The 21,397-nt window shown below is 39.8% G+C and overlaps 1 protein-coding gene across 1 annotated transcript in view; it reads left to right on the top strand.

Annotated features, from left to right (window-relative positions):
• The window catches only part of LOC124802913 (prolyl endopeptidase FAP-like), a 760,857-nt gene that overhangs the window by 674,940 nt on the left and 64,520 nt on the right, over positions 1–21,397 (top strand). The window contains exons 10-11 of the mRNA XM_047263983.1: positions 3,676–3,822; positions 14,285–14,492. Of these exons, the coding sequence (XP_047119939.1) occupies positions 3,676–3,822; positions 14,285–14,492 (355 nt within the window). The remainder of the gene's footprint in view (positions 1–3,675; positions 3,823–14,284; positions 14,493–21,397) is intronic.

The following is a 21,397-nucleotide window of genomic DNA, read 5'->3' as shown; positions in this document are numbered from 1 at the left end:
ATCAGCGTACACTCCACTGCAGAGTGAAAATCTCATTCTGGAAACATCCCTCATGCTGTGGCTAAGCCATGTCTTCGCAATATACTTTCTTTCAGGAGTGCTAGTTCTGCAAGGTTCGCAGGAGAGCTTCTGTAAAGTTTGGAAGGTAGGAGATGAGGTACTGGCAGAAGTAAAGCTGTGAGGACAGGGCGTGAGTCATGCTTGTGTAGTTCAGTCGGTAGAGCACTTGCCCGTGAAAGGCAAAGGTCCCGAGTTCAAGTCTCAGTCCGGCACACAGTTTTAATCTGCCAGGAAGTTTCATATCAGCGTACACTCCACTGCAGAGTGAAAATCTCATTCAGGAAGTTCAAGCCTGCAGATAGGCAACCCATTGAATACCTACAAACACCTACAAACTCTGATACAGTGACCCCATTCCAGAAATCCTGGAGGATCTCCAGTCTCTCCTCAAACCCTTAGGTCCATCCCAGAACCTCTGCCTGGAGTCAGTCTCTCACCCCTACCACTCTCTGCACACCTACCTTCTACACACTTCCCAAAGTCCATATACCCAACCACCCAGGATGCCCCATTGTGGCTGATTAATGTGCCTCCATTGAGAGAATCTCTGCTCTAGTAGACCAAAACTTTCAGCGTATTATACATAACCTACCCTCCTATACAAAAGGTACCAACCATTTCCTTCACCGACTCTCCACTGTCCCGGTTCCATACAGTGCACTGCTCGTCACTATTGATGCCACCTCCCTTCACACTGACATCCATGGCCTTGCTGCTATTGAACGCTACCTTTCCCAACACCTGACATATTCCAAATCTACAACCTCCTTGGGCACCATGACCAACTGTATCCCCACCAACAACTGCTTCTCCTTTGGAGGCATCACATTCCAACAAGTCAAGGGTATGGCACTGGGCATCTGCATAGCACCATCCTATGCCAGCCTATTTATGGGCTACCCAGAGGAATCCTTCATAACCAATACCAAACCATTCATTGATGATATCTTTGTGATCTAGATTGAAGGTGAAGACACCCTATCCACTTTCCTCCAGGAACCAAACACCTTCTCCCTGATTTGCTTCACTCCGTCCTCCTAAACCTAATATGCCACATTCCTTGATGTTGACCTCCATCTCAAGGATGTCTACATTACCATCTCCACCCTTTTCAAACCTACCAACAATGAGCAATACCTCCACTTTGACAGCTGTCACCCATTCCATACCAAGAAGTCACTTCCATACAGCCTGTCTATCTGTGGCCATCACATCTGTAGTGACAAGCAGTCGCTCTCAAAATATACCAAGAGTCTCACTGAGGCCTTCAGAGAGTGTAGTTGTCCTCCCAGTCTTGTACAGAAACTGATCTCCTGTGCCTTCTCTCTCCAGTCACCCACCATCTCTCAAAGTCCAACTGTCTGGCCACAAAGGAGCATTATCCTCCTGACTCAGAACCACTTAGGACTTGAGCAGCTATATCATATTCTCCACCAGGATTTTGACTACTTCTTGTCATGCTCTGAAATGAGAAATGTCCTACCCACCACTCTTCTTGCACCTCCCACAGTGCTTTTCCACCACCCACCAAACCTACACAATATCCTTGTCCTACACAACCTGTGCTCGCAACCCCTTGCCTCATGGCTCATGCACTTGTAATAACCTAGCTGCAAGACATGTCCCATAATCCTCCCACCAACACCTACTCCAATCTAGTCACAAGCTTCACCTATCTCATCAAAGGTAGGGCTACCTGTGAAAACCATTCATGTGATCTACAAGCTATGCTGCAACCACTGTGCTGTGTTCTATGTGGGCATGACAGTCAACAAGCCATCTGTCCACATGAATGGCCACCGACTGTGGCACAGAAACAACTGGACCAACCAGTTGCTGAGCATGCTGCCCACCACAATGTTCTTCATTTTAATGACTGCTTCACAGCCTGTGCCATCTCGGTCCTTCCTGCCAATGCCAGCTTTCCTGAATTGCACAGGTGGTAACTGTCCCTGCAATATATCCTACATTCCCATAATCCTTCTGGCCCCAGCCCTATCCATTACCCAGCTGTTCCCTTCCCTATTCCCACCTCAGCATTATACAGCCTTCCATTCCACCAACACAACCGAAGCAGCTTTTTACTGGCCCCCACCCCTACCCTGCTATCTCTCCCCTCCCCACCCCACCCCAGCCTCCTCCTTACTCGCAGCACCCAGACTACTTCTCCCATAATGCACAACTGCTCACAGTCTGGCCTCAGCAGCCAGCGACAGTTGTGTTTGCATGAATGTTATCAGACTACTCCTCCCATAATGCACAACTGCTCACAGTCGGACCTCAGTAGCCAGAGACAGTTGCGTTTGCATGAATGTTATGTGTGAATGTTGTCCAAATCTGAAGAAGGCCTGCTGGCTGAAAGCTTACTTGTTTAACAATCCTTTTGTTGTGCATCTCTGCAGTTTAACATATCATCTTTATGGTGAGTAGCAATCTATACTTTTCATAATGTTGACACAAACACTTATCATTTCAAAACTGCTCCTCTGTTGTATGAAGTACACGCTGATGTAAAATGTGTTCATATTCTTCAACATTTAGCAGTTTCTTAAGTGCAGAAATGGGACTATGTACTAACGACAAACAATTCCCCTATTCCATAACACTGCCTTCTCCATACTTCAGTGTTGGCACTACACATGATGGCAGGTAACATTCTTCAGCTATCTGTCAAACCCAAATCTTTCCATTAAACTTCCTCAGTCTATCAGTACATGACGTCTGCCAGATATTGGTTTACCTGTGGTTGTTCCTTTGTATTTCCACTTCACAATTACCTCATCAACAGTTGACTCTGTTTTAGAAGCATTGAAAATGTCCCTGATGGACTTGTTGCTCAGCTGGCATCCAGTGACTACTCTATGTTTGAAGTCACTGACCAGCCCATTCAGCTGTTACTGCTTCTCTTCTGACAACACAATACTCTCTAACTCCTTTCATATGCCCCTTGTAGAATCTAGTGGTCAGTTATGCATTACATAGTGGATTCCTGATTCTTTTGATCAGAGAATGTATAATTCTCACATGTAACCTTAAGGAATGTGTCACAAAAATGAAGCAAACAGTGGAATAAAGATGAAGAAGAAAAAGAAGCACAAAATCCATTATGATAAAATGAGTGAGTACAGCATACTGAGGCTTTTGAAACTCTATACTTGGCACAATAACTGACATCACTAATCCCCTCATGATGTGACAGGCAATTGAAAGAAAGTAGCTCATGTAAACCAGGCTTAAAGAGTATCCCTCTGAGGTGGCTGATGGGTGTAGCACAATCAACAGATGCTGAATGCTGTTGACCAATAATGGCTCCTTTCTAATAACTGTAGCTGAAATAAAACATCTCTTTGATTGACAAATGTCTATTGTGAGGGCAGTGTTACTAACTAATAATGCTCAGCATATCATAGACATTTTTGGTAGTGTATCTGAAATATAAACTTTTCGATTAAGTCACCATGTACTTTGGCTCAAATTTCACCCAGATAGTGCTTGAGGGCCACAAACACTACAATGGTCAGCTCTGTGTAGCACAATGCTTTCAGTTATGTATAGATCACAACTGGAAAGACATGCACTCAGATTGGGAATCTAATCAAGCATGTTAATTTGCAGATATTTCGTGGCAGCTCCCGAAGGTGTCCCTGGGGAGAGGCACCTCTACAGGGTGGGCGATGCCAACAGCACACTCAAGTCATGGGAGTGCCTCACCTGCCCACCCCCAGAGGTACCCCCTGGACATCCTGACACAGTCAAGCCCTGGTAAGTAGCCACATCACAGTATGACAACATTACCAAAATGGCATTTTCAAGCTGTAGCCTGTAACACTGTTCCAGTGCACACTGCAACGTGCTTTATTAAGTATTGTTGTGATAGTGAATTTCAAATTTTCCTGGCATCTCTACATTCTAGGCAGCCTCTTATTCTACCATTTTGAAAATTATAATGCAGTGAAGTTATTTTATGAAGCAAACTTCACAAGCATCTTCTGTGAATCCATTTACAGCATATTTTGTCAGACCTTGACAACGAATAAGATAAAAGGATTAGAAATATCCATGCATTTTTTTTTCAAATTGACATTATTGATAAGGTTTTTCTATAATTAACTTCTTCCATTGTCCATTCCAGCTTGACGTGATTGCTGGCACAGGTTTATTCTAATGGGATGATATTTCTGATTAAAAAATAGTTGCGAGGTTTTGGGACTCTTTATGTACATGAAATGCTGAAGGCATTGACTTGAACTCTGCACAGTTTATTAACACATTCCATACAATTCTTGTCATGAAGTCAAACTTTTGATGACTTACAAGCATGTGGCCCATACAATAACTCTTCTTCCCAAACTTCTTCAAGCCAAGAACTTGACACCAAAAATATTACTGCAAAGCCATCCCAATGGTTTCAATGTTAATACTTTAGCAGAAAAGGTCCTCACTTACAACCCATTTTTAATTTATTATTGCCAAGCTTTTCAATGAGCAATGTCTATACTAATAATAATTATCACAACAATAATTGGCAATGTAGCCAGTTACAAAATAAACACAAAATAGGTGCAACAATGTGAAAAAAACATCATGTAAGTGAAAGTAAGTTTTACAGTTGCATTCAACATTAATATATAAGTGAATGTCACATAATATCTGCATTATAAATAAGGATGTAAAAAATGTCACTGTGAGAGAAGTTGTCTTGGATCATGTGGATAACTAGTGCAGTGTACTGAGTTGAGTTGTTCACTAGAGAATGACGTATTCACTGACCATTTTCACCACAAAATGAATATACTAAGAACAAATTGTTACCCAAAGTTCTCTCTCCACGTTTCCTACATTGGACCTCTTTTCTATTTAGTAAAATACTTCTGAATACTGACTGCATCAAGGAATAATATCATTGCATTTGCAGCTGAATTAGCTCATTTTTAACCACGATCATTTCAACAAAAAGCCATACCTAGTGTTTGGAAGAATGCACTAGTCTCATCCATCTGCAAGACAGCAGGAGGAGTGAGGCACAAAACTACCATCCAGTATCCTTGACATTCACTTGTAAAATCTTAGAACATATTCTGCACTCAGATGTAAAGATATATCTCAAACAGAATGAGCTCCTCCTTAGCAATCAGTACATATTCCACAAAAAAAAGAAAAAAAAATCATGTGAAATCCAACTTGCACTGTTGTCACATGATGTCCTGAAAAGTAGGGATGAAGGTAGTTAGGTAGATGCAGAATTTCTGTCTACTGAAAAGAATTTGATTCAGTATCACACCTGCATCTATTACTGAAAGTATGACGGTATGAGGTACCAAATTAAATTTGTGTCTGGACTGAGTGTTCCTTGATAGAGGGGACACAGCGTGTTATCTTGGCTGGAGAGTCATCAACAAATGTAGAAGTAACTTCAGGTGCACCACAGTCATCTCTGCTGTTCATATTGTGTATTAATGACCTTGCAGACAATAAACCTCAAATTTTTTGCAGAGGATAAAGTTACCTAAATGAAAAACCTGCACAAATTATCAGATAAATCTTGATAAGATTTCTAAATAGTGCAAAACCAAACAATGGAAATTCCAGGATGGAATAATTACAGTATTATGAAAGCGATAGTTGCTACTCACCATATAGCAGAGATGCTGAGTCGCAGATAGACAACAAAAAGACTGTCAGCAAGTAAGATTTCAGCCAAAAAGGCCTTCATCAGAAATAAACAAACCCCCCCCCCCCCCACACACACACACACACACACATACACATACACACACACATATAACCAAAACTGGTTATCTACAATAAAGTTTTTATAGTGATCTCAGCTAAGAAGTTCTTCTTCTCCTAAGTAATTACAGTGGGAACGGTGGCATTGCAGCAGTCATTCTTCACACACTCTACACATAAAGAAAACATGCAAAATCCCTAATAACTGGTACAACAAGAAGTGCATACTGTCATGCACTTCACAGTGGTTTGCAGATTATAAACATAGATGTAGATGTAGTATACCAAACAAGCATTTCAGTCCTTCCATTTTCCGGTAGTTGTCAGAGAAGCAATAGTTTCTTCACCAATGAGTTGATTAACTTTTAATTTTATTTTTTTGAGAGGTGCGACTGGTGTTGGTGAAAGGTTTTTAACAACATTTTCAGGTCCACTTAAAATATTTCATAATTTCCAAATGAGAGTTATATCATACCATGCTACTGACCTCTAAAATGGGCTAGTAACTGCAGCATTAAAGTTTTTTTGAAATGATCACTGAAAATTTAATTAAGCCATCAAAATCTCTGATGGTATGTTCCATTGTTAGCAGAAGAATCTGGTTATTTGACAGAAATATTACACTATGGAAAATTCTTAACGTTGTTTAAGAGTAACCAGAAACAACATTTATTTAATTTGTTATGTGATCAAGTGAGTCAAGTTAATGATGCTAAGAAATTTTGTAAATTTTTGTAAATGTCTGTATTTGAAGGTACCATGAGTTGAATCCCTGCAATTCTGCAAAATCATCAGGAGGACAGAATAAGACATCACCAATGAGGAATCACAAGCAGAAGTGGTAAAAAAAATGAATACGACGTATGAAGTATCTGCTTTGTTTCAGCTTCAGTTTTTCATAATGTAGTTAGAGCACTTTTGACTGCCACCAGCCACTGAATAAGCTATGCAGCTATATTGCCTCTGGAACACTGACGGAAGTCTATTTTTCTGCTGTTCATTGCTGTGTGCCACCTTCATTCATAGATGTTAGCCCATAACTTAAATGAGGAGCTGTAGAAGTAGTTGGCTAATTTATTACACACAAATGTAGTTCACGGTGAAACAGAATAAAAACAATGGCATATTTCTAAGCCTTTTTACTTAATTTCTTTTGTTTGTTACTTTATGCAGATCTGTCTCAGTATTGTTATAATAGTGATCTGAAGTAAATGTGACATCGACCCACTGATATGCTTTTATTCACAAGTGTGATGAAATCTAAAATAATTACTGGAGTAGGTAAACAAAATATATTTGCAACAGTTCTCAGTAACAACACGTAAGTGATCTCTTCTGAAGTTAGAACAAAATTTTTAATTAAATTACTATGAACTACTATGAAAAACAAAACAATATTCTGAAAGAGTTATTATAGTTTGTCAGGACCCCTGCAACTTTTGCTTTGCTTTGAGCACATTATACATATAACATTATAGCTATACTCTCTAAACCCAAATCCCTTATCCCCCTCCCAGCCCTCGTCCCCACACACATACATATCTATATATTTATAAGTATATATCTAAAACAAAGATGATGTGACTTACCAAACGAAAGCGCTGGCACGTCGATAGACACACAAACAAACACAAACATACACACAAAATACTAGCTTTCGCAACCAACGGTTGCTTCGTCAGGAAAGAGGGAAGGAGAGGGAAAGACGAAGGGATTTGGGTTTTAAGGGAGAGGGTAAGGAGTCATTCCAATCCCGGGAGTGGAAAGACTTACCTTAGGGGGAAAAAGGACAGGTATACACTCGCGCATAGACACACATATCCATCCACACATTATAAGTATATCTATATACCTGTCTCTCTAATAAGTTTTCCTAAACAGTATTATGCGAGTTACATGACTTTTTTTAATATGAAGCATTTTCATAGAAGCTGAATTATGCTTTACATTTCACTTTTCGATTAATAGTAACACCTTATTGGCTTCCACAAGTAAAACCCATGTAATAAATTAAATGAATAAATTAAATGTCACTCATGCTTTCTTCATTATTTCTTGTTTATTACATGAAAGCTCAATTTTCTGTACACCAAATTTATTTCACTATTATGGAAGTTAAACCATCACAGTTCAGTACCTAACAGTTTCATAGTTTAATTGGTTCATGCTGTATACTATCTTACATTACTACATTTTTATTAATGGTATGGTAGTGCAGCAAGATCTATTTCAAGAAGGTGAGGTCTTACAGCTTTTCTTTTACAAAATCCATCATCTGTAGATACTATTTGAAAAAAAAGATTAGATTAGTTGCTTGTAAAGTTGTGCATAATTATAATGAATGATTTTACACAGTTGCCTTTCAATTTTCATTGGTCTCAGACTCAAATACTTTTTTAATTTCTGTTTTCATTTTACTTAAAAATTGAAAAGCTATGAAAATTGAGAAATACTTTTGATGGTATATTCATGAAAACTGGGTATTACCTTTCTTTCCATAGTCATGTATCCTGCAGAGAAATCATGTGTGAATAACATATTTTTACAGTGACTCAATTTTTTTCTTCCATACGCTTGTTGTTTCCAAATATACAGTATATTTCCACAATGATGGTAAAAATTTTGAAAGAATGATGGAGAAGGGTATCAGTTTGAGGCATGCAATCCTCATCAGAAAATGTAATCAGCAAAAATTTACTTCATCATCATCATCATCATCATCGTCATCGTCGTCGTCGTCGTCGTCGTCGTCGTCGTCGTCGTCGTCATCATCGTCGTCGTCATCGTCATCAGCCAGTTTTATCACATAGTGATGTGGCCTCTTTGAGTTGGCATATAACAAAGCATTCCAGTAAGATCTTCCATTTCTTCCAATTCTGAGCTTCCCGTTGTCAATTGAATTCCACTGTCTTCCTTATCTCTCTGTCTCATCTGTCTAGTGGTCTTCCTCTAGGTCTTTTTTGCTAAATTGGACTCCAGTCTAGGACTTGTTTAGACCATCTACCATCTTTTGTTCTAGCAACATGATCAGCCCACTGCCATTTCAATGTATTCACCCTTTCCATTATGCCAGTGACCTTCGTTGTTCGTCATATTTCAACTGCTCTCTTCCTGTCTTTCTTTGTGTAACCCAACATTGATCTTTCCATTCCTCTTTAGACTACTGTTAGCTTCCTAACAATGAACTCATTTAATGTCCATGTTTTGCAGCCATAAGTTGTTACTGGCAATATACATTGGTCAAAAATAGATTTCTTCAGCTCAACCAACATCTTAGATTTCTGAATTGTAGAGTGCCTCCCATAAGCTTGCCAGCCCAATTTAATTCATTGTAATATTTCTGGTTTTAAATCTCCTTTCATGTTTGTCAGTTAACCCAGACAGATATATTCTGTGACTCTTTGGAGTTGTGTACTTGCAACTGATATACTTCCCTCAGGTGTCCATTCATTGAACATTATCTTGGTTTTACCAATGTTCATTTTTAGTTCAACTTCAGAGCACACTAATGCAAGTTTGTTAACTAATACTTGAAGTTCTTATGATGATTTACTTATTATGATAAAAATCAAAAATACACACTTGTCAACAGCTTTATTTACTGGCATTTACTGGTATAACGTCTGTGTGTTTCAAAGTGAGGTCCCCCAGCTTCTGAGAAGGCATGATATTGCTTTTTGTACGTATCTACTCCACAAGCCACTATACAGTGCATGGCAGAGGGAAAATGTATCTATATTATTGATTTTCTCTACTATTCCATTCCCATACTGAATGAAGGAAAACTTACTAACTGTGTGCCTTTGTACATGCCCTAATCCCTTTTGCCTTATTTGCATCATCTCTACTTGGGATGTATGTTGGTGGCAACATAATGGTCATACAGTCTTCTTTGAATACAGTTTCCCCAACAGAGTTTCAGGAGATCTATGTTATTTCTTCTCCAAATATTTCTATTTAAGTCACATATAATGTTGTTGTATTCATTTGAACAACCCCAACATAATTCAGAAAGTGTCATAGGAAATGAGAATACTTCCCAGCAGATTCTCTTCAGTTACAGTAGATTAGTTGTGGTAAGTTTCAAGTTGCATGAATCATATGTACAATTGTCATTTTACATTCTCATTGCAAATTAATGTTTAAAAATGGCTATGCGCTGAGCATTACAGAATATAGAACATTTATAAGTGTGTCTTTACATATGTTTCTGTAAATATGCTTGGATTGATTATAATGATTACAATTCTAGTGTCATCTGCAAAAAGAATTCATTTTACTTATTGTATATTAAATCGAAGATCATTTTTGTACATGAGGAACAGTAGTGGACCTAAAACTGAGATTTGTGGAACCCCATAAATGACTTATCCCCAGTCAGAATTACATCACTGGACTATATTAATTAAATTACTATTTTGCATGGGTCTGCTCCTGTAAACTGAAGGGCAGGCTGAATCTAGGAAGTGAGTAGGAGCAGGAAAAGGTGAAATTCTTCGGTACTGGTTATAACTCTTTTACTTAACTTTGGCTGAGACGAGCACGTAGGTGCGAAGCTGTATATCAAGTTACAAAGACAAAATCTGTAGTGTCTCACCCACTATGAAATAGAAACAATGTTGCTTGGTCGTCTTCTCGGAATCAAATGGGCAGAATCTGGAGCAGCACTCATAGAGCTGCACAGCAAAGGCTCGAGGACACTGTCATCAGTGTCGGTGTCGTAGTGCCAATCTAAGAACTTTTACCTACACCATGGCATCGTAGCTATTGATACCACATACTAAGTACAAGATTCTGCATTTCTTACTCAGATATATCCACTGGTTGGCTGTATCATCAATCCCATAAAACTTTAATTTATCTAGGAGGATACTGGGGTTCACAGAGTCACAGACATTATATAGCTCACAGAAAATCCTAGCTGGTGGTATTTTTTATTTAATGCTTGTAAAATTTTGTGAGTGAACATGTCAACAGCATTCTCAGTAGAGAATCTCTTCTGAAACCAAAACTGTGATTTGTTGAGGATTATTAGGTATGCAGATGTATTCACATACCCCCATAAAAAGAAATCATGAGGAGTCAGACTAGGTGAATGGAACTGCCACAAAAAAGGAACTTCTTTCACTAACCACCCTTCAGGAAATATCTGACACATACTGTATTTTTATAAGCAATATGTATAAAGTTAGCTTGGATTCCATCATTTTGGAGTCGCAAACATGTGCAGTCTTGTGGAATGTCTTCTGAGAGTACAGCAAGTATGTCTCTTGGAAACACTATTTTCAGCATTGCTGTTAAATTGGGAGACAGTGGATATATGCCTACTAAATAATAATTGACTGTACCCACCCAGTATGAGGACTCTCAATAGCACATAAATAATTATTACAGCAATAACTGATCAGTATATTACATTGTGCAGACAATGATTCATCAGTGGAACTACAAAACCATCAAAGCTGCAAAGAAGTTTGTTTTTATTTAAATGGTGACCAGTTTCAGGCCTTTGTAACCCATTATCAAGCCATCCACATAAGCTCCGCATGACGCCATAATGGGTGTACACTGGCCACATGGCTTGTATGAGCCACTGAGTGCAAAATACTATTTATGTACAACTGTCCAGTGTTGCAAGCAGCAAAAAAAAAGAAACATGAAGCACTGGACATACATAAATAATATTTTGCACTCGACCACTTGCACAAGCATTGTGACCAAATGTCCACACGTCACAGTGTTATGTGGGACTTATGCGGATGGCTTGAAAATGGATTACATAGATCCAAAACTGGTCACCATTTAAATAAAAATGATCTTCTGTGCAACTTTGATGATTTTGTAATTTTATTGAATCATAGTAAGTTCATGCTAGAACTAAATAATTGATTCATAGGTTTTCATATCCCACTGATGAAGTTACCTCAGTAGATTGCATATTTGATTTTGTAACTTTCAACTCAAGCATATCAAGCTACTGTTCCTTATCTCTGATTGATACATTAGCTCTTCGCTATCATCCCAGAAAGTTCATATCACCATCATAGAAACATACTGCATACTGTTGGTTTACTTATGTACTAGTTTGCAAATTTCAAATAATTTATTTTAATTTCAAATTACAAACACTCAGTTCACATATTCCTTTTCCTCCATCTTTTTATGTCATCATTCCTACTATTCTACTACAAATAGAGGTAGTACTTGACACCAAAAGACAAAAAATGAATGTTCATTGACCTGATTTATGCAAACAAGGAAAAAATTTTCAGTTTGGCAATGAAAGGCAGTGTTTTTACAAGAAATATTGCACTTATGTTTGAGATCATCCTCTTTTAGGTCAATGAACTTTACCTAATGTTTACACAGTGTGTAGATTCCATCTCAAAAGTGAGATTCTGGAAGCTCTGTAAAAAACCCATTTATGACTGTGATAACCTCACCATGAGACACACAACATATTCCGGTTACAAATTTCGTTATAAGTGGCTTAGGTGGAAATGAGAAGGTGCCAAATCTAATAAACAAGATGATGTACCAGCAATTCTCACAATGGATGAAAACACACACGACACTGCTGTAATATTCTACAATGTTCATTATTTATTTCACAAAACCAGCTTTCGGCTATTACAACAGTACTGTGTGTGTTTTCATTCATAACGTATAAAATATTTTACCAAGAACCAACACTCTAGTCAATCAATTCAAGCAATTATCATTTCAAAGCTGTCCATTTTCCCACTGAAAAGTGCCTTTGTGTAAAGGTTCAGTGACCTTTTTAAATCCAAGCCTCTTTTCCATATTTTTTTTATCAAGCTGACTCAGTAGAATTGCACAATAATTGCCAATTAATTCTTTAACCTTTGCAGAGGAATCAGTAGGAATAGTCTCTTTTTTTGCAGTCCAGAAAGCATTAGCCATAACATTTAGGGCAAATGAAATTCCTTGATTAAGGATCACTGGATTCTGCCAGCATCTCCTTTGGTCCCCACTTTCTTTAATCATGAATTAGGGATATTCATCTCAGTCACTGAAAGAAATTAATACACAAAATCAGTTTGTTCTTCTTCAAATGATCCAAATAATGCCAAGGAATCATTCTCGCATTATGTTTTTTGTCAGCGTTCATCAAATGTGGCAAATTTTTTCATTGATAATTCTTCACATAAAGTGCACCATGGCTGCTGTTCTGATAAGCCTATTTTGTCAGTTATTTCACACATCATAAGTTACCAATTGTACTCTTTCTTTACTGTTCCAGCCACAGTAGCATTTTGCCCTGATTTGATTTATTGATCCATCTTTAAGTGTTTTCCATGCAACTGATGTCATTTTACATATATTGTGTAGCTGCATAATAAGTCATGCATTCCTAACACGTTGAGTGAATTTGTATGGTTTATACTGGATACATTCAGTAATCATTAAATATATATGCTTCATGCAGAATGACCAATAGAAGAAACATTTTGAGAAGGCTTTCATTTGTATCACCTTCAAGAGAAGTAAAACCACAATTTATTACAGACTGACACGCTTCCCTTCTGATGAAAATGGAGTGGAATCCTTCCATGTCTTCACTGACTATGGATGAAGTTTTACTGCCAAGAAATTGCTTAAAATGTTGACTTTCATAATAGTTCGGTATTCGAGTTTATTCATTAAAAAACTAAATAAATAGGTGATAAAAGAAAACATACAAAAAAACATTTGTACAGATCAACTTGATCCATTGAAATGCATTATTTTATAACATATAGCAATGAAAAAATCTAAGTTTCATTCATATCAACATACCTCCACGCCAGGTCAAGAAATTTTCTCCTTATCCTAGTAGACAGATTCTGCAAAATTCTGGGAATTCTGGCATCCCTCACATTAGGGATTTTAATAGTGACAAGAAGCCACCAACATTCCATATGCATTGCTTATTCACTGCAAAGTCAATGAACAATGCTCGAAGTACAAGACCAGAAATGAAACAGATAAATGAATGCATAAATAAAGTAAGTCTGAAAGAAATAAATACTAAAAATAGTTTACTGTACTAGTAAGTACTATGTTACAGTATTTACAAAAGTATCAGAATACGTTTGGTTCACCTAGACCAATTTCTGTGCTTCTGGAGCTTCGGCAGATAAAGAAGATACACTTTAACTTTTATTAAACATATTTGCGAGAGCCTTGAGAGATGAAACAAGTCTCCAGCAACATCAAAAATCTAGAATAATATTCTTTTTGAACAGCATAACCTTAAACAATGAGTAATTTTTTATGTCAAATTATTTTTTTAATTTCAGTTTTCATGAGGTTGACTTTGTAGATACTGAAAACAATACAATGATTTCTTTATTCCAAGGTTCCCATTAATTGCTTTGATTTTTGTTGATTTCACTCCATGTAATATTTATTGTACATACATTTTTTAGATTTTTAGAATTTTACTGATATTCTTCACCATTACTATCACATCTGTTGTGTTTTTGTACAGCAATGAAACTAGTGACTTGGACTGGGTGTGCCTGTTTGTGCAACCTCACTTCAGTCCAGGCCTGTCACCTAGATACTATGTCCTGGAATGCCTAGGGCCCGATCCACCATTTCATGTCTTGGTCGACGCACTGTCAAACACCAGAATTGCTATGTTGGATTCCCTAAATTCTTTAAGAGACAGACTGGCAAAAATGGCTATGCCTCAAGTAAGTATGACAGAAATCTTATGCCTCATTTTTAACTAATTCTATGTCACCTAATATACTGATATAATAATAAGTAACCTGCTTCATAAAAAAGCAATGAAGATTCACAGCACAGTTATGTAATTGAACAAATTCACATTGGGTTATGTTTTATAATTGCATACAGCCACTGAACCATCTTATGCTAACAAAATTTCAGAAATGTGTAGACAAAGAACAAAAGAATTTGTCATGCTACTGTGTTTGTCAATTGGTATTAGCCAAGTCAATAAACTTTTTGAATTCATATTTTCTCCATAATAATATGGAATTTATGGAATTTGTGTCCAATCTTACAAAGGGTCAACTAAACAGTGAATCATCCACCTGACTCACTGAGAAGTGCACATATAAAACAATAACTGAAAAGAATTGTTTCACAAGGAAATCAAGGCAAAAGATATAGTTGTAATTGACTTGTGTAACATCCCAAAAAGATGTAAGCTGTTCATTCTTAATACGAGGTCTGTTCAAAAAATTCCGGAACATTCATAATTTTGCAACAATGGTATGTTGGAATGAAATACAGTTGGCATCCCTGCACACACCTGTGTTTAATGTGTAACTGCCAGAAATTTCATTGTTGTATGTCTTTTAGTTATTGTTCAGGGCTGTACTGAGTAAGACATATTGTCGCATAGTTTATGAATTTCAAGATGGCAGAGTTAGAGGAGCAATGCATCTGCATTGAATTTTGTGTGAAACTCAAGAAAACCTTTACAGGGACACACCAAATGATGCAGTAATTATAGGTTGAGATGCTAAGACCAAGGTTCAGTCTTCACAATGGGTTGGGAAAGGCTCATCATATCACGCCAAATGTCAAAGTCATGCTGATAGTTTTCTTTGATTTTGAAGGATTAGTTCACTATGAATTTGTGACACAGGGACAAAATGGTTAATTAGTGGTACTATCATGATGTGTTGCAACACCTGCAAGAAAATGGGCTGAAATGTGGACACAATTCGTGGCTCTTGCATCACGATAACACACCCAAATGGTCATCCCTGTTGGTGCATCACTATTGCACAAAAAAAAAATCACTATGCTGCCTCATCCTCGGTACTCTCCAGACATGGCTCTGTGGACATTTTTTTATTGAAAAAGTTGAAAAAAAACATTAAAAGAAGAAAGATTTGCAATGATAGACAAGATAAAAGCAAATTCGCAGATGTAACTTCACACAATCCAGCAAGAAATGTAGCACGACTGCTTCTGGAAATGAAACGGCACTGGGAGCAGTATATCAATTATGTAGGAGAGCATTCTGAAGGAGGCCATGCACAATAAGTAAAAGGTAAGTGTAGAAAAATTTTGTGGACAAAGTTCAGGAATATTTTTAACTGATCTCGTATGACTTTGATGAAATTATCTCTATCTGTCCATTGGATTTTGCATGCAATTTACAATACATAGCATTGGTAGGTAAAACTTAATGCAGACCTGTGGGGGGAGAGAAGTGACCATTGTCTGACACAGTGTGCAGGTATGATACGGCGGCAAGACAAGGCTATGAAGAGCAGCATCAGGAGGCAGTGGGGCAGGAGATGGGGGGCAGGGCAGGGGGGGGGGGGGGGGGAAGCAAGAAAGGTAAGGAGCAGAGAAGTGGAATAGATTGGTGGATATGTTGGCAGAGAGTGGTCCACAATGAGGGTTAGGGGGCATGAATTGGGAGGAGCCGATAGGGCAGAGTGGGTGAAAACTGTTGGCTGGAGGGTGTGTGGACAGTAGGTTACCATATATTAAGGGCAGGATGATTTCAGAAGTGGAAAATGTGTTGTAAGTACAATTCTTGGAAACTATTGGGTGGAGGGTATGGGGACAGTAGGCTACCTTATGTCAAGGCCAGGATGATTTTGGGAGTGGAGAATGTGTTATAAGGATGACTCCCATCCACACAGTTCAGAAAACCTGGTGTTGGAAGGGAGTGCGCCACAGAGTGGTCCACTTCACTCTCAGCCAGTCTGGCAATGGCCAGTCATCCTGATGGACAGCTGGTTGGTAGTCATTCAAATACAGAAGTCTGTGTAATTATTGTACCAGGTATACTACATAACATGTCTGCTTTCACAGATAGCCCAGCCTCTGTTGGAAGAGGATAAGCCTGTGACAGAACTGGAATGCAATGTGCTGGGTGGGTGGAGTGGACAAGTCTTGCACCTGGGTCTTCCACAGAGGTATGATCCCTGTGATAAGGGGTTGGGACTGGGATTGGGATTGGTATAGGGATGGACTAGCATATTGTGGAGATTACAGTGGGAAGGATGTCCTTCATTCCAGAGCTTGATGGTAGATGGTTCAGTATGGAGTGAGTGGTGTTGGGTACAAAGGGGATGCTCCTTTGTAGCTGATTCCTAGGGGTGGTGGGAGGATAGATGTGTGTAGGGATGTGGCACAGGAATTCTGTTTGCAGACTAGGTCAGGGAGATAGTGCCTGTTTCTGAATGCCTTTGTGACACCTTTAGCATACTGGGCACGAGAGATCTTGCCACTGCAGATACACTGTCCTCCAGATGCCCAGGCCATATAGGAGAGATTTTTTGGTGTGGAAGGGATGGCAGTTGTTGGTACTGTTGGTGGTTGGTGGGTTTAATGTAGATGGAGCCATCAGAGCCATCAGAGACAAGGAGATCAATGTCTAGGAGGGTGACACACTGGGTTGAGGAGGACCAAGCAAAGCAGATGGGAGAGAACGCGTTGAGGTTGTGAAGGAATGGCCCTGAGTTCAGCTCAGAAGATACCATCGATGAACCTGAACCAGACAAGGAGTCTGGGGTTTTGGAGGGCTAGATGGCCTATAAAAGGGTGGTGTAAGAGGATACCATGCAAGTGCTCATGGCTGTACCAGAGAATATTTGTTTACCTTCCCTTCAAAGGAGAATTAAATGTGCATTAGGATCAAGTTAGTAAGGTGTATGAAGAATGAGGTAGTGGGTTTGGAGTCTGAAGGACTTCAGTAGCAGCAACACTATGACTGTTAAGGATGTTGTTTTATAGGGAAGTGGCATCACAGTGATGTAGGGATCCAGGAGGTAAAGATGTGAGGATGGTGCAGAGTTATTGAAAGAAGTGGTTAGTATCTTTCATGTGAGAGGCTAGATTTTGGGCAGTCAGTTGAAGGTGTAACTCAATGAGGGTCAAAATTCTTTCAGTGGGAGCACAATAACCAGCTACAATGGGTAGTCCTGGGTTGATGAGTCTGTGAATTTTGGGGAACATGTAGAAGGTGAGTGTGCATGGTATTGTAGGGGTGAAGAGGAAAATGGATTTAGGAAAGAGATTCTGGGAAGAGCCTAAGGACTTCTAGAATGGGATCAACATTGCAGCATTTATAGGTGAAGCAGTCAGACAATTGGCAGAGGGCTTCCTCCAGGTAGTCACTGGGATTCATAACAACAGTGGTGGAACCTTCATCTGTAGGTAGGGTATTTAGGTGAGGATCTGTTTTGAGGCTGTGTATGGTTGTCCTTTCTTCTGCTGAAAAGTTGGTGCCCTTAGGAAGGGACCTGGGGAAGGCTTGTGAGGCCAGGTTGGAGGTAAGGAATTCCTGGAAGCTGACCAGGGCTTGGTTACATGGGAGGGAGGGAGGATCACAGTTGGATGGTGGTATGAACTGGGATTGGGTTGGTTTTGGTTGGAGAGATTGGTGGCAAACAAATGTTTCCACTACAGGGATCAGGAGAAGGAGAGTAGGTCTTAGACAAGTCCAACATGGTTAAATGTGGGTGTAGGGCTGAAGGTGAGGCATTGAATAGAACTGAACCTTCTGTAGGGCTGAGGATTTTGGTGGAAATGTTAACAACAATGTTCTGCAGATTGTTTCAGTTCTGGATATACTGGAGTGCTGGTGAGGAGTTTATGGGCATACGGCATGTTGGAAAGGTCAGCTAGGTAGGGTCTGAGTGCAATGAGGGGCTAATGAGAAGTTACACTGTCAGTAGGATCATACTTGGGTAGTGGTGCCCCAAGGCAGCAGAAGGATGTCACAAGGCTGGATAACTTGTGGAGATGGTGTCTTCACAACATCCTAGTCCATCCCCATGCCACTCCCAGTCCCAGAACCTGGCCACAGCAATAATATCTCTGTGGAAGCCCCAGGCGCAAGACCTGTCCAGTCCACCCACCCAGCTTTTCCTATTCCAATCCTGTCACAGGCTTATCCAACCCGATCAGATGCTGGACCACCTGTGGAAGTGGCCACGTCATATATCAACTGTGTTGCAATCGGCTGTCCACCAGGATGAATGGCCATTGCCAAACTGTGGCTGAGAGCAAATTGGACCACCATGTGGCACAACATGCAGCTGAACATAACATGCTTGATTTCAAAGATTTCTTCACAACCCCTCCATCACCAGGTTTTCTGAACTGCATAGATGGGAATTATCCTTACAACAAATTCTCCATTCCAAAAATCTTCCCAGACTCAACCTATGGTAACCTACTGTCCCCACACCCTCCACCCAATAATTTCTGTCCCCTCTGTCTTACCACCTCCTCCAATTTCACGTTCCCTTGCTCTCATTATGCACTGCTCTCTGCTAATGCACCCACCAGTCTTTCCAACTTCTTTGCTCCTCTCCTTTTCCCCTCCCCCTTTCCCTCCCCCTTTCCCTCCCCCACAGCCACCCGACTCTGCACCTTGCAGCCTTGTCTTGCCACCATCTAGTCCCTGCATGCTCTGCAAAGCAGCACTCATTTCTCTCCCCACACCTGTACCCCCTCACTTGCCACTGTAGATTGCTGCTTCTGTCTGATGTAATTACATTGTGGCCAGATTGGTCAGAGCTAGAACTCATGTCTGTATGGGGTCCACTTGCTTGTGAGAATGTCTGTGTGTTTCCTTTCTGAAGAAGACATTGGCCAGAAGCTCAGTGTGTAACAGTTCTTTTGTTGTGTCTTTCTACAGTTCAAAGTGTCATCTTTAAGTTAAGTGGCAATCTAACCTTTTATAATATTGTTAATCCAGACCTCAGGCTGAGCTACAGATCAGTCTAACACCACAACATAGACTCTGTCTTTCAAACAAAATTGTTATATATAAAAACAAAGATGAGGTGACTTACCGAACGAAAGCGCTGGCAGGTCGATAGACACACAAACAAACACAAACATACACACAAAATTCAAGCTTTCGCAACAAACTGTTACCTCATCAGGAAAGAGGGAAGGAGGGGGGAAGACGAAAGGAAGTGGGTTTTAAGGGAGAGGGTAAGGAGTCATTCCAATCCCGGGAGCGGAAAGACTTACCTTAGGGGGAAAAAAGGACAGGTATACACTCGCACACACGCACATATCCATCCACACATACAGACACAAGCAGACATATTTAAAGACAAAGAGTTTGGGCAGAGATGTCAGTCAAGGCAGAAGTGTAGAGGCAAAGAAGTTGTTGAAAGACAGGTGAGGTATGAGTGGCGGCAACTTGAAATTAGCGGAGATTGAGGCCTGGCGGATGACGAGAAGAGAGGATATACTGAAGGGCAAGTTCCCATCTCCGGAGTTCGGATAGGTTGGTGTTGGTGGGAAGTATCCAGATAACCCGGACGGTGTAACACTGTGCCAAGATGTGCTGGCTGTGCACCAAGGCATGTTTAGCCACAGGGTGATCCTCATTACCAACAAACACTGTCTGCCTGTGTCCATTCATGCGAATGGACAGTTTGTTGCTGGACATTCGCATGAATGGACACAGGCAGACAGTGTTTGTTGGTAATGAGGATCACCCTGTGGCTAAACATGCCTTGGTGCACAGCCAGCACATCTTGGCACAGTGTTACACCGTCCGGGTTATCTGGATACTTCCCACCAACACCAACCTATCCGAACTCCGGAGATGGGAACTTGCCCTTCAGTATATCCTCTCTTCTCGTCATCCGCCAGGCCTCAATCTCCACTAATTTCAAGTTGCCGCCACTCATACCTCACCTGTCTTTCAACAACTTCTTTGCCTCTACACTTCTGCCTCGACTGACATCTCTGCCCAAACTCTTTGTCTTTAAATATGTCTGCTTGTGTCTGTATGTGTGGATGGATATGTGCGTGTGTGCGAGTGTATACCTGTCCTTTTTTCCCCCTAAGGTAAGTCTTTCCGCTCCCGGGATTGGAATGACTCCTTACCCTCTCCCTTAAAACCCACTTCCTTTCGTCTTCCCCCCTCCTTCCCTCTTTCCTGATGAGGCAACAGTTTGTTGCGAAAGCTTGAATTTTGTGTGTATGTTTGTGTTTGTTTGTGTGTCTATCGACCTGCCAGCACTTTCGTTCAGTAAGTCACCTCATCTTTGTTTTTATATATAATTTTTCCCACGTGGAATGTTTCCTTCTATTATACAAACAAAATTGTTAGTAGTATTTCAATACAGACAGTGTAAAACAGATGTATGTGCATTAAAAAAGAAACTCCTGCAAGCAGTAAAAGCAGAAAATGAGGAAAACAAACTCCACAAAACACAAGTAATCAATATGATTTTGACAGCATAACCAATATTTTAATTTTAGATGAAATCAGTAATAACATTTCAATATAAAAGGTGAATATATGTATTTAGCACATAAGTGGCAAAAGCATAAAGTGAAAGAAAGTCCACCCACAAAATAAGATCAATTCATAATTTAGTAGCATTCAGATGTATCTAGCTAACAGCTGTTCATTGGCTACCACACTGTCCTCCCACTGGCGGTCTCCAATTTGACAGGAAGATGTGTTGCCAGCATCCGCTCTTTATCATGAACAAGAGCAGCATTTAGGCAGCCCTTTGTAAGGCTTATCACATTTTGTAACTCTGTTATTCACTGAACACAAAACATTTAGCACCACAATTAATCATTTTGATTCTTCAGAGTATTTTGTGCAAATATGGGCAGC

The sequence above is a fragment of the Schistocerca piceifrons genome, chromosome 6, assembly GCF_021461385.2.
Source record: "Schistocerca piceifrons isolate TAMUIC-IGC-003096 chromosome 6, iqSchPice1.1, whole genome shotgun sequence".
NCBI lineage: Eukaryota > Metazoa > Arthropoda > Insecta > Orthoptera > Acrididae > Schistocerca > Schistocerca piceifrons.
Note: the sequence above shows the minus strand (reverse complement) of the source record. Positions and strands in the feature narration are given on the sequence as shown.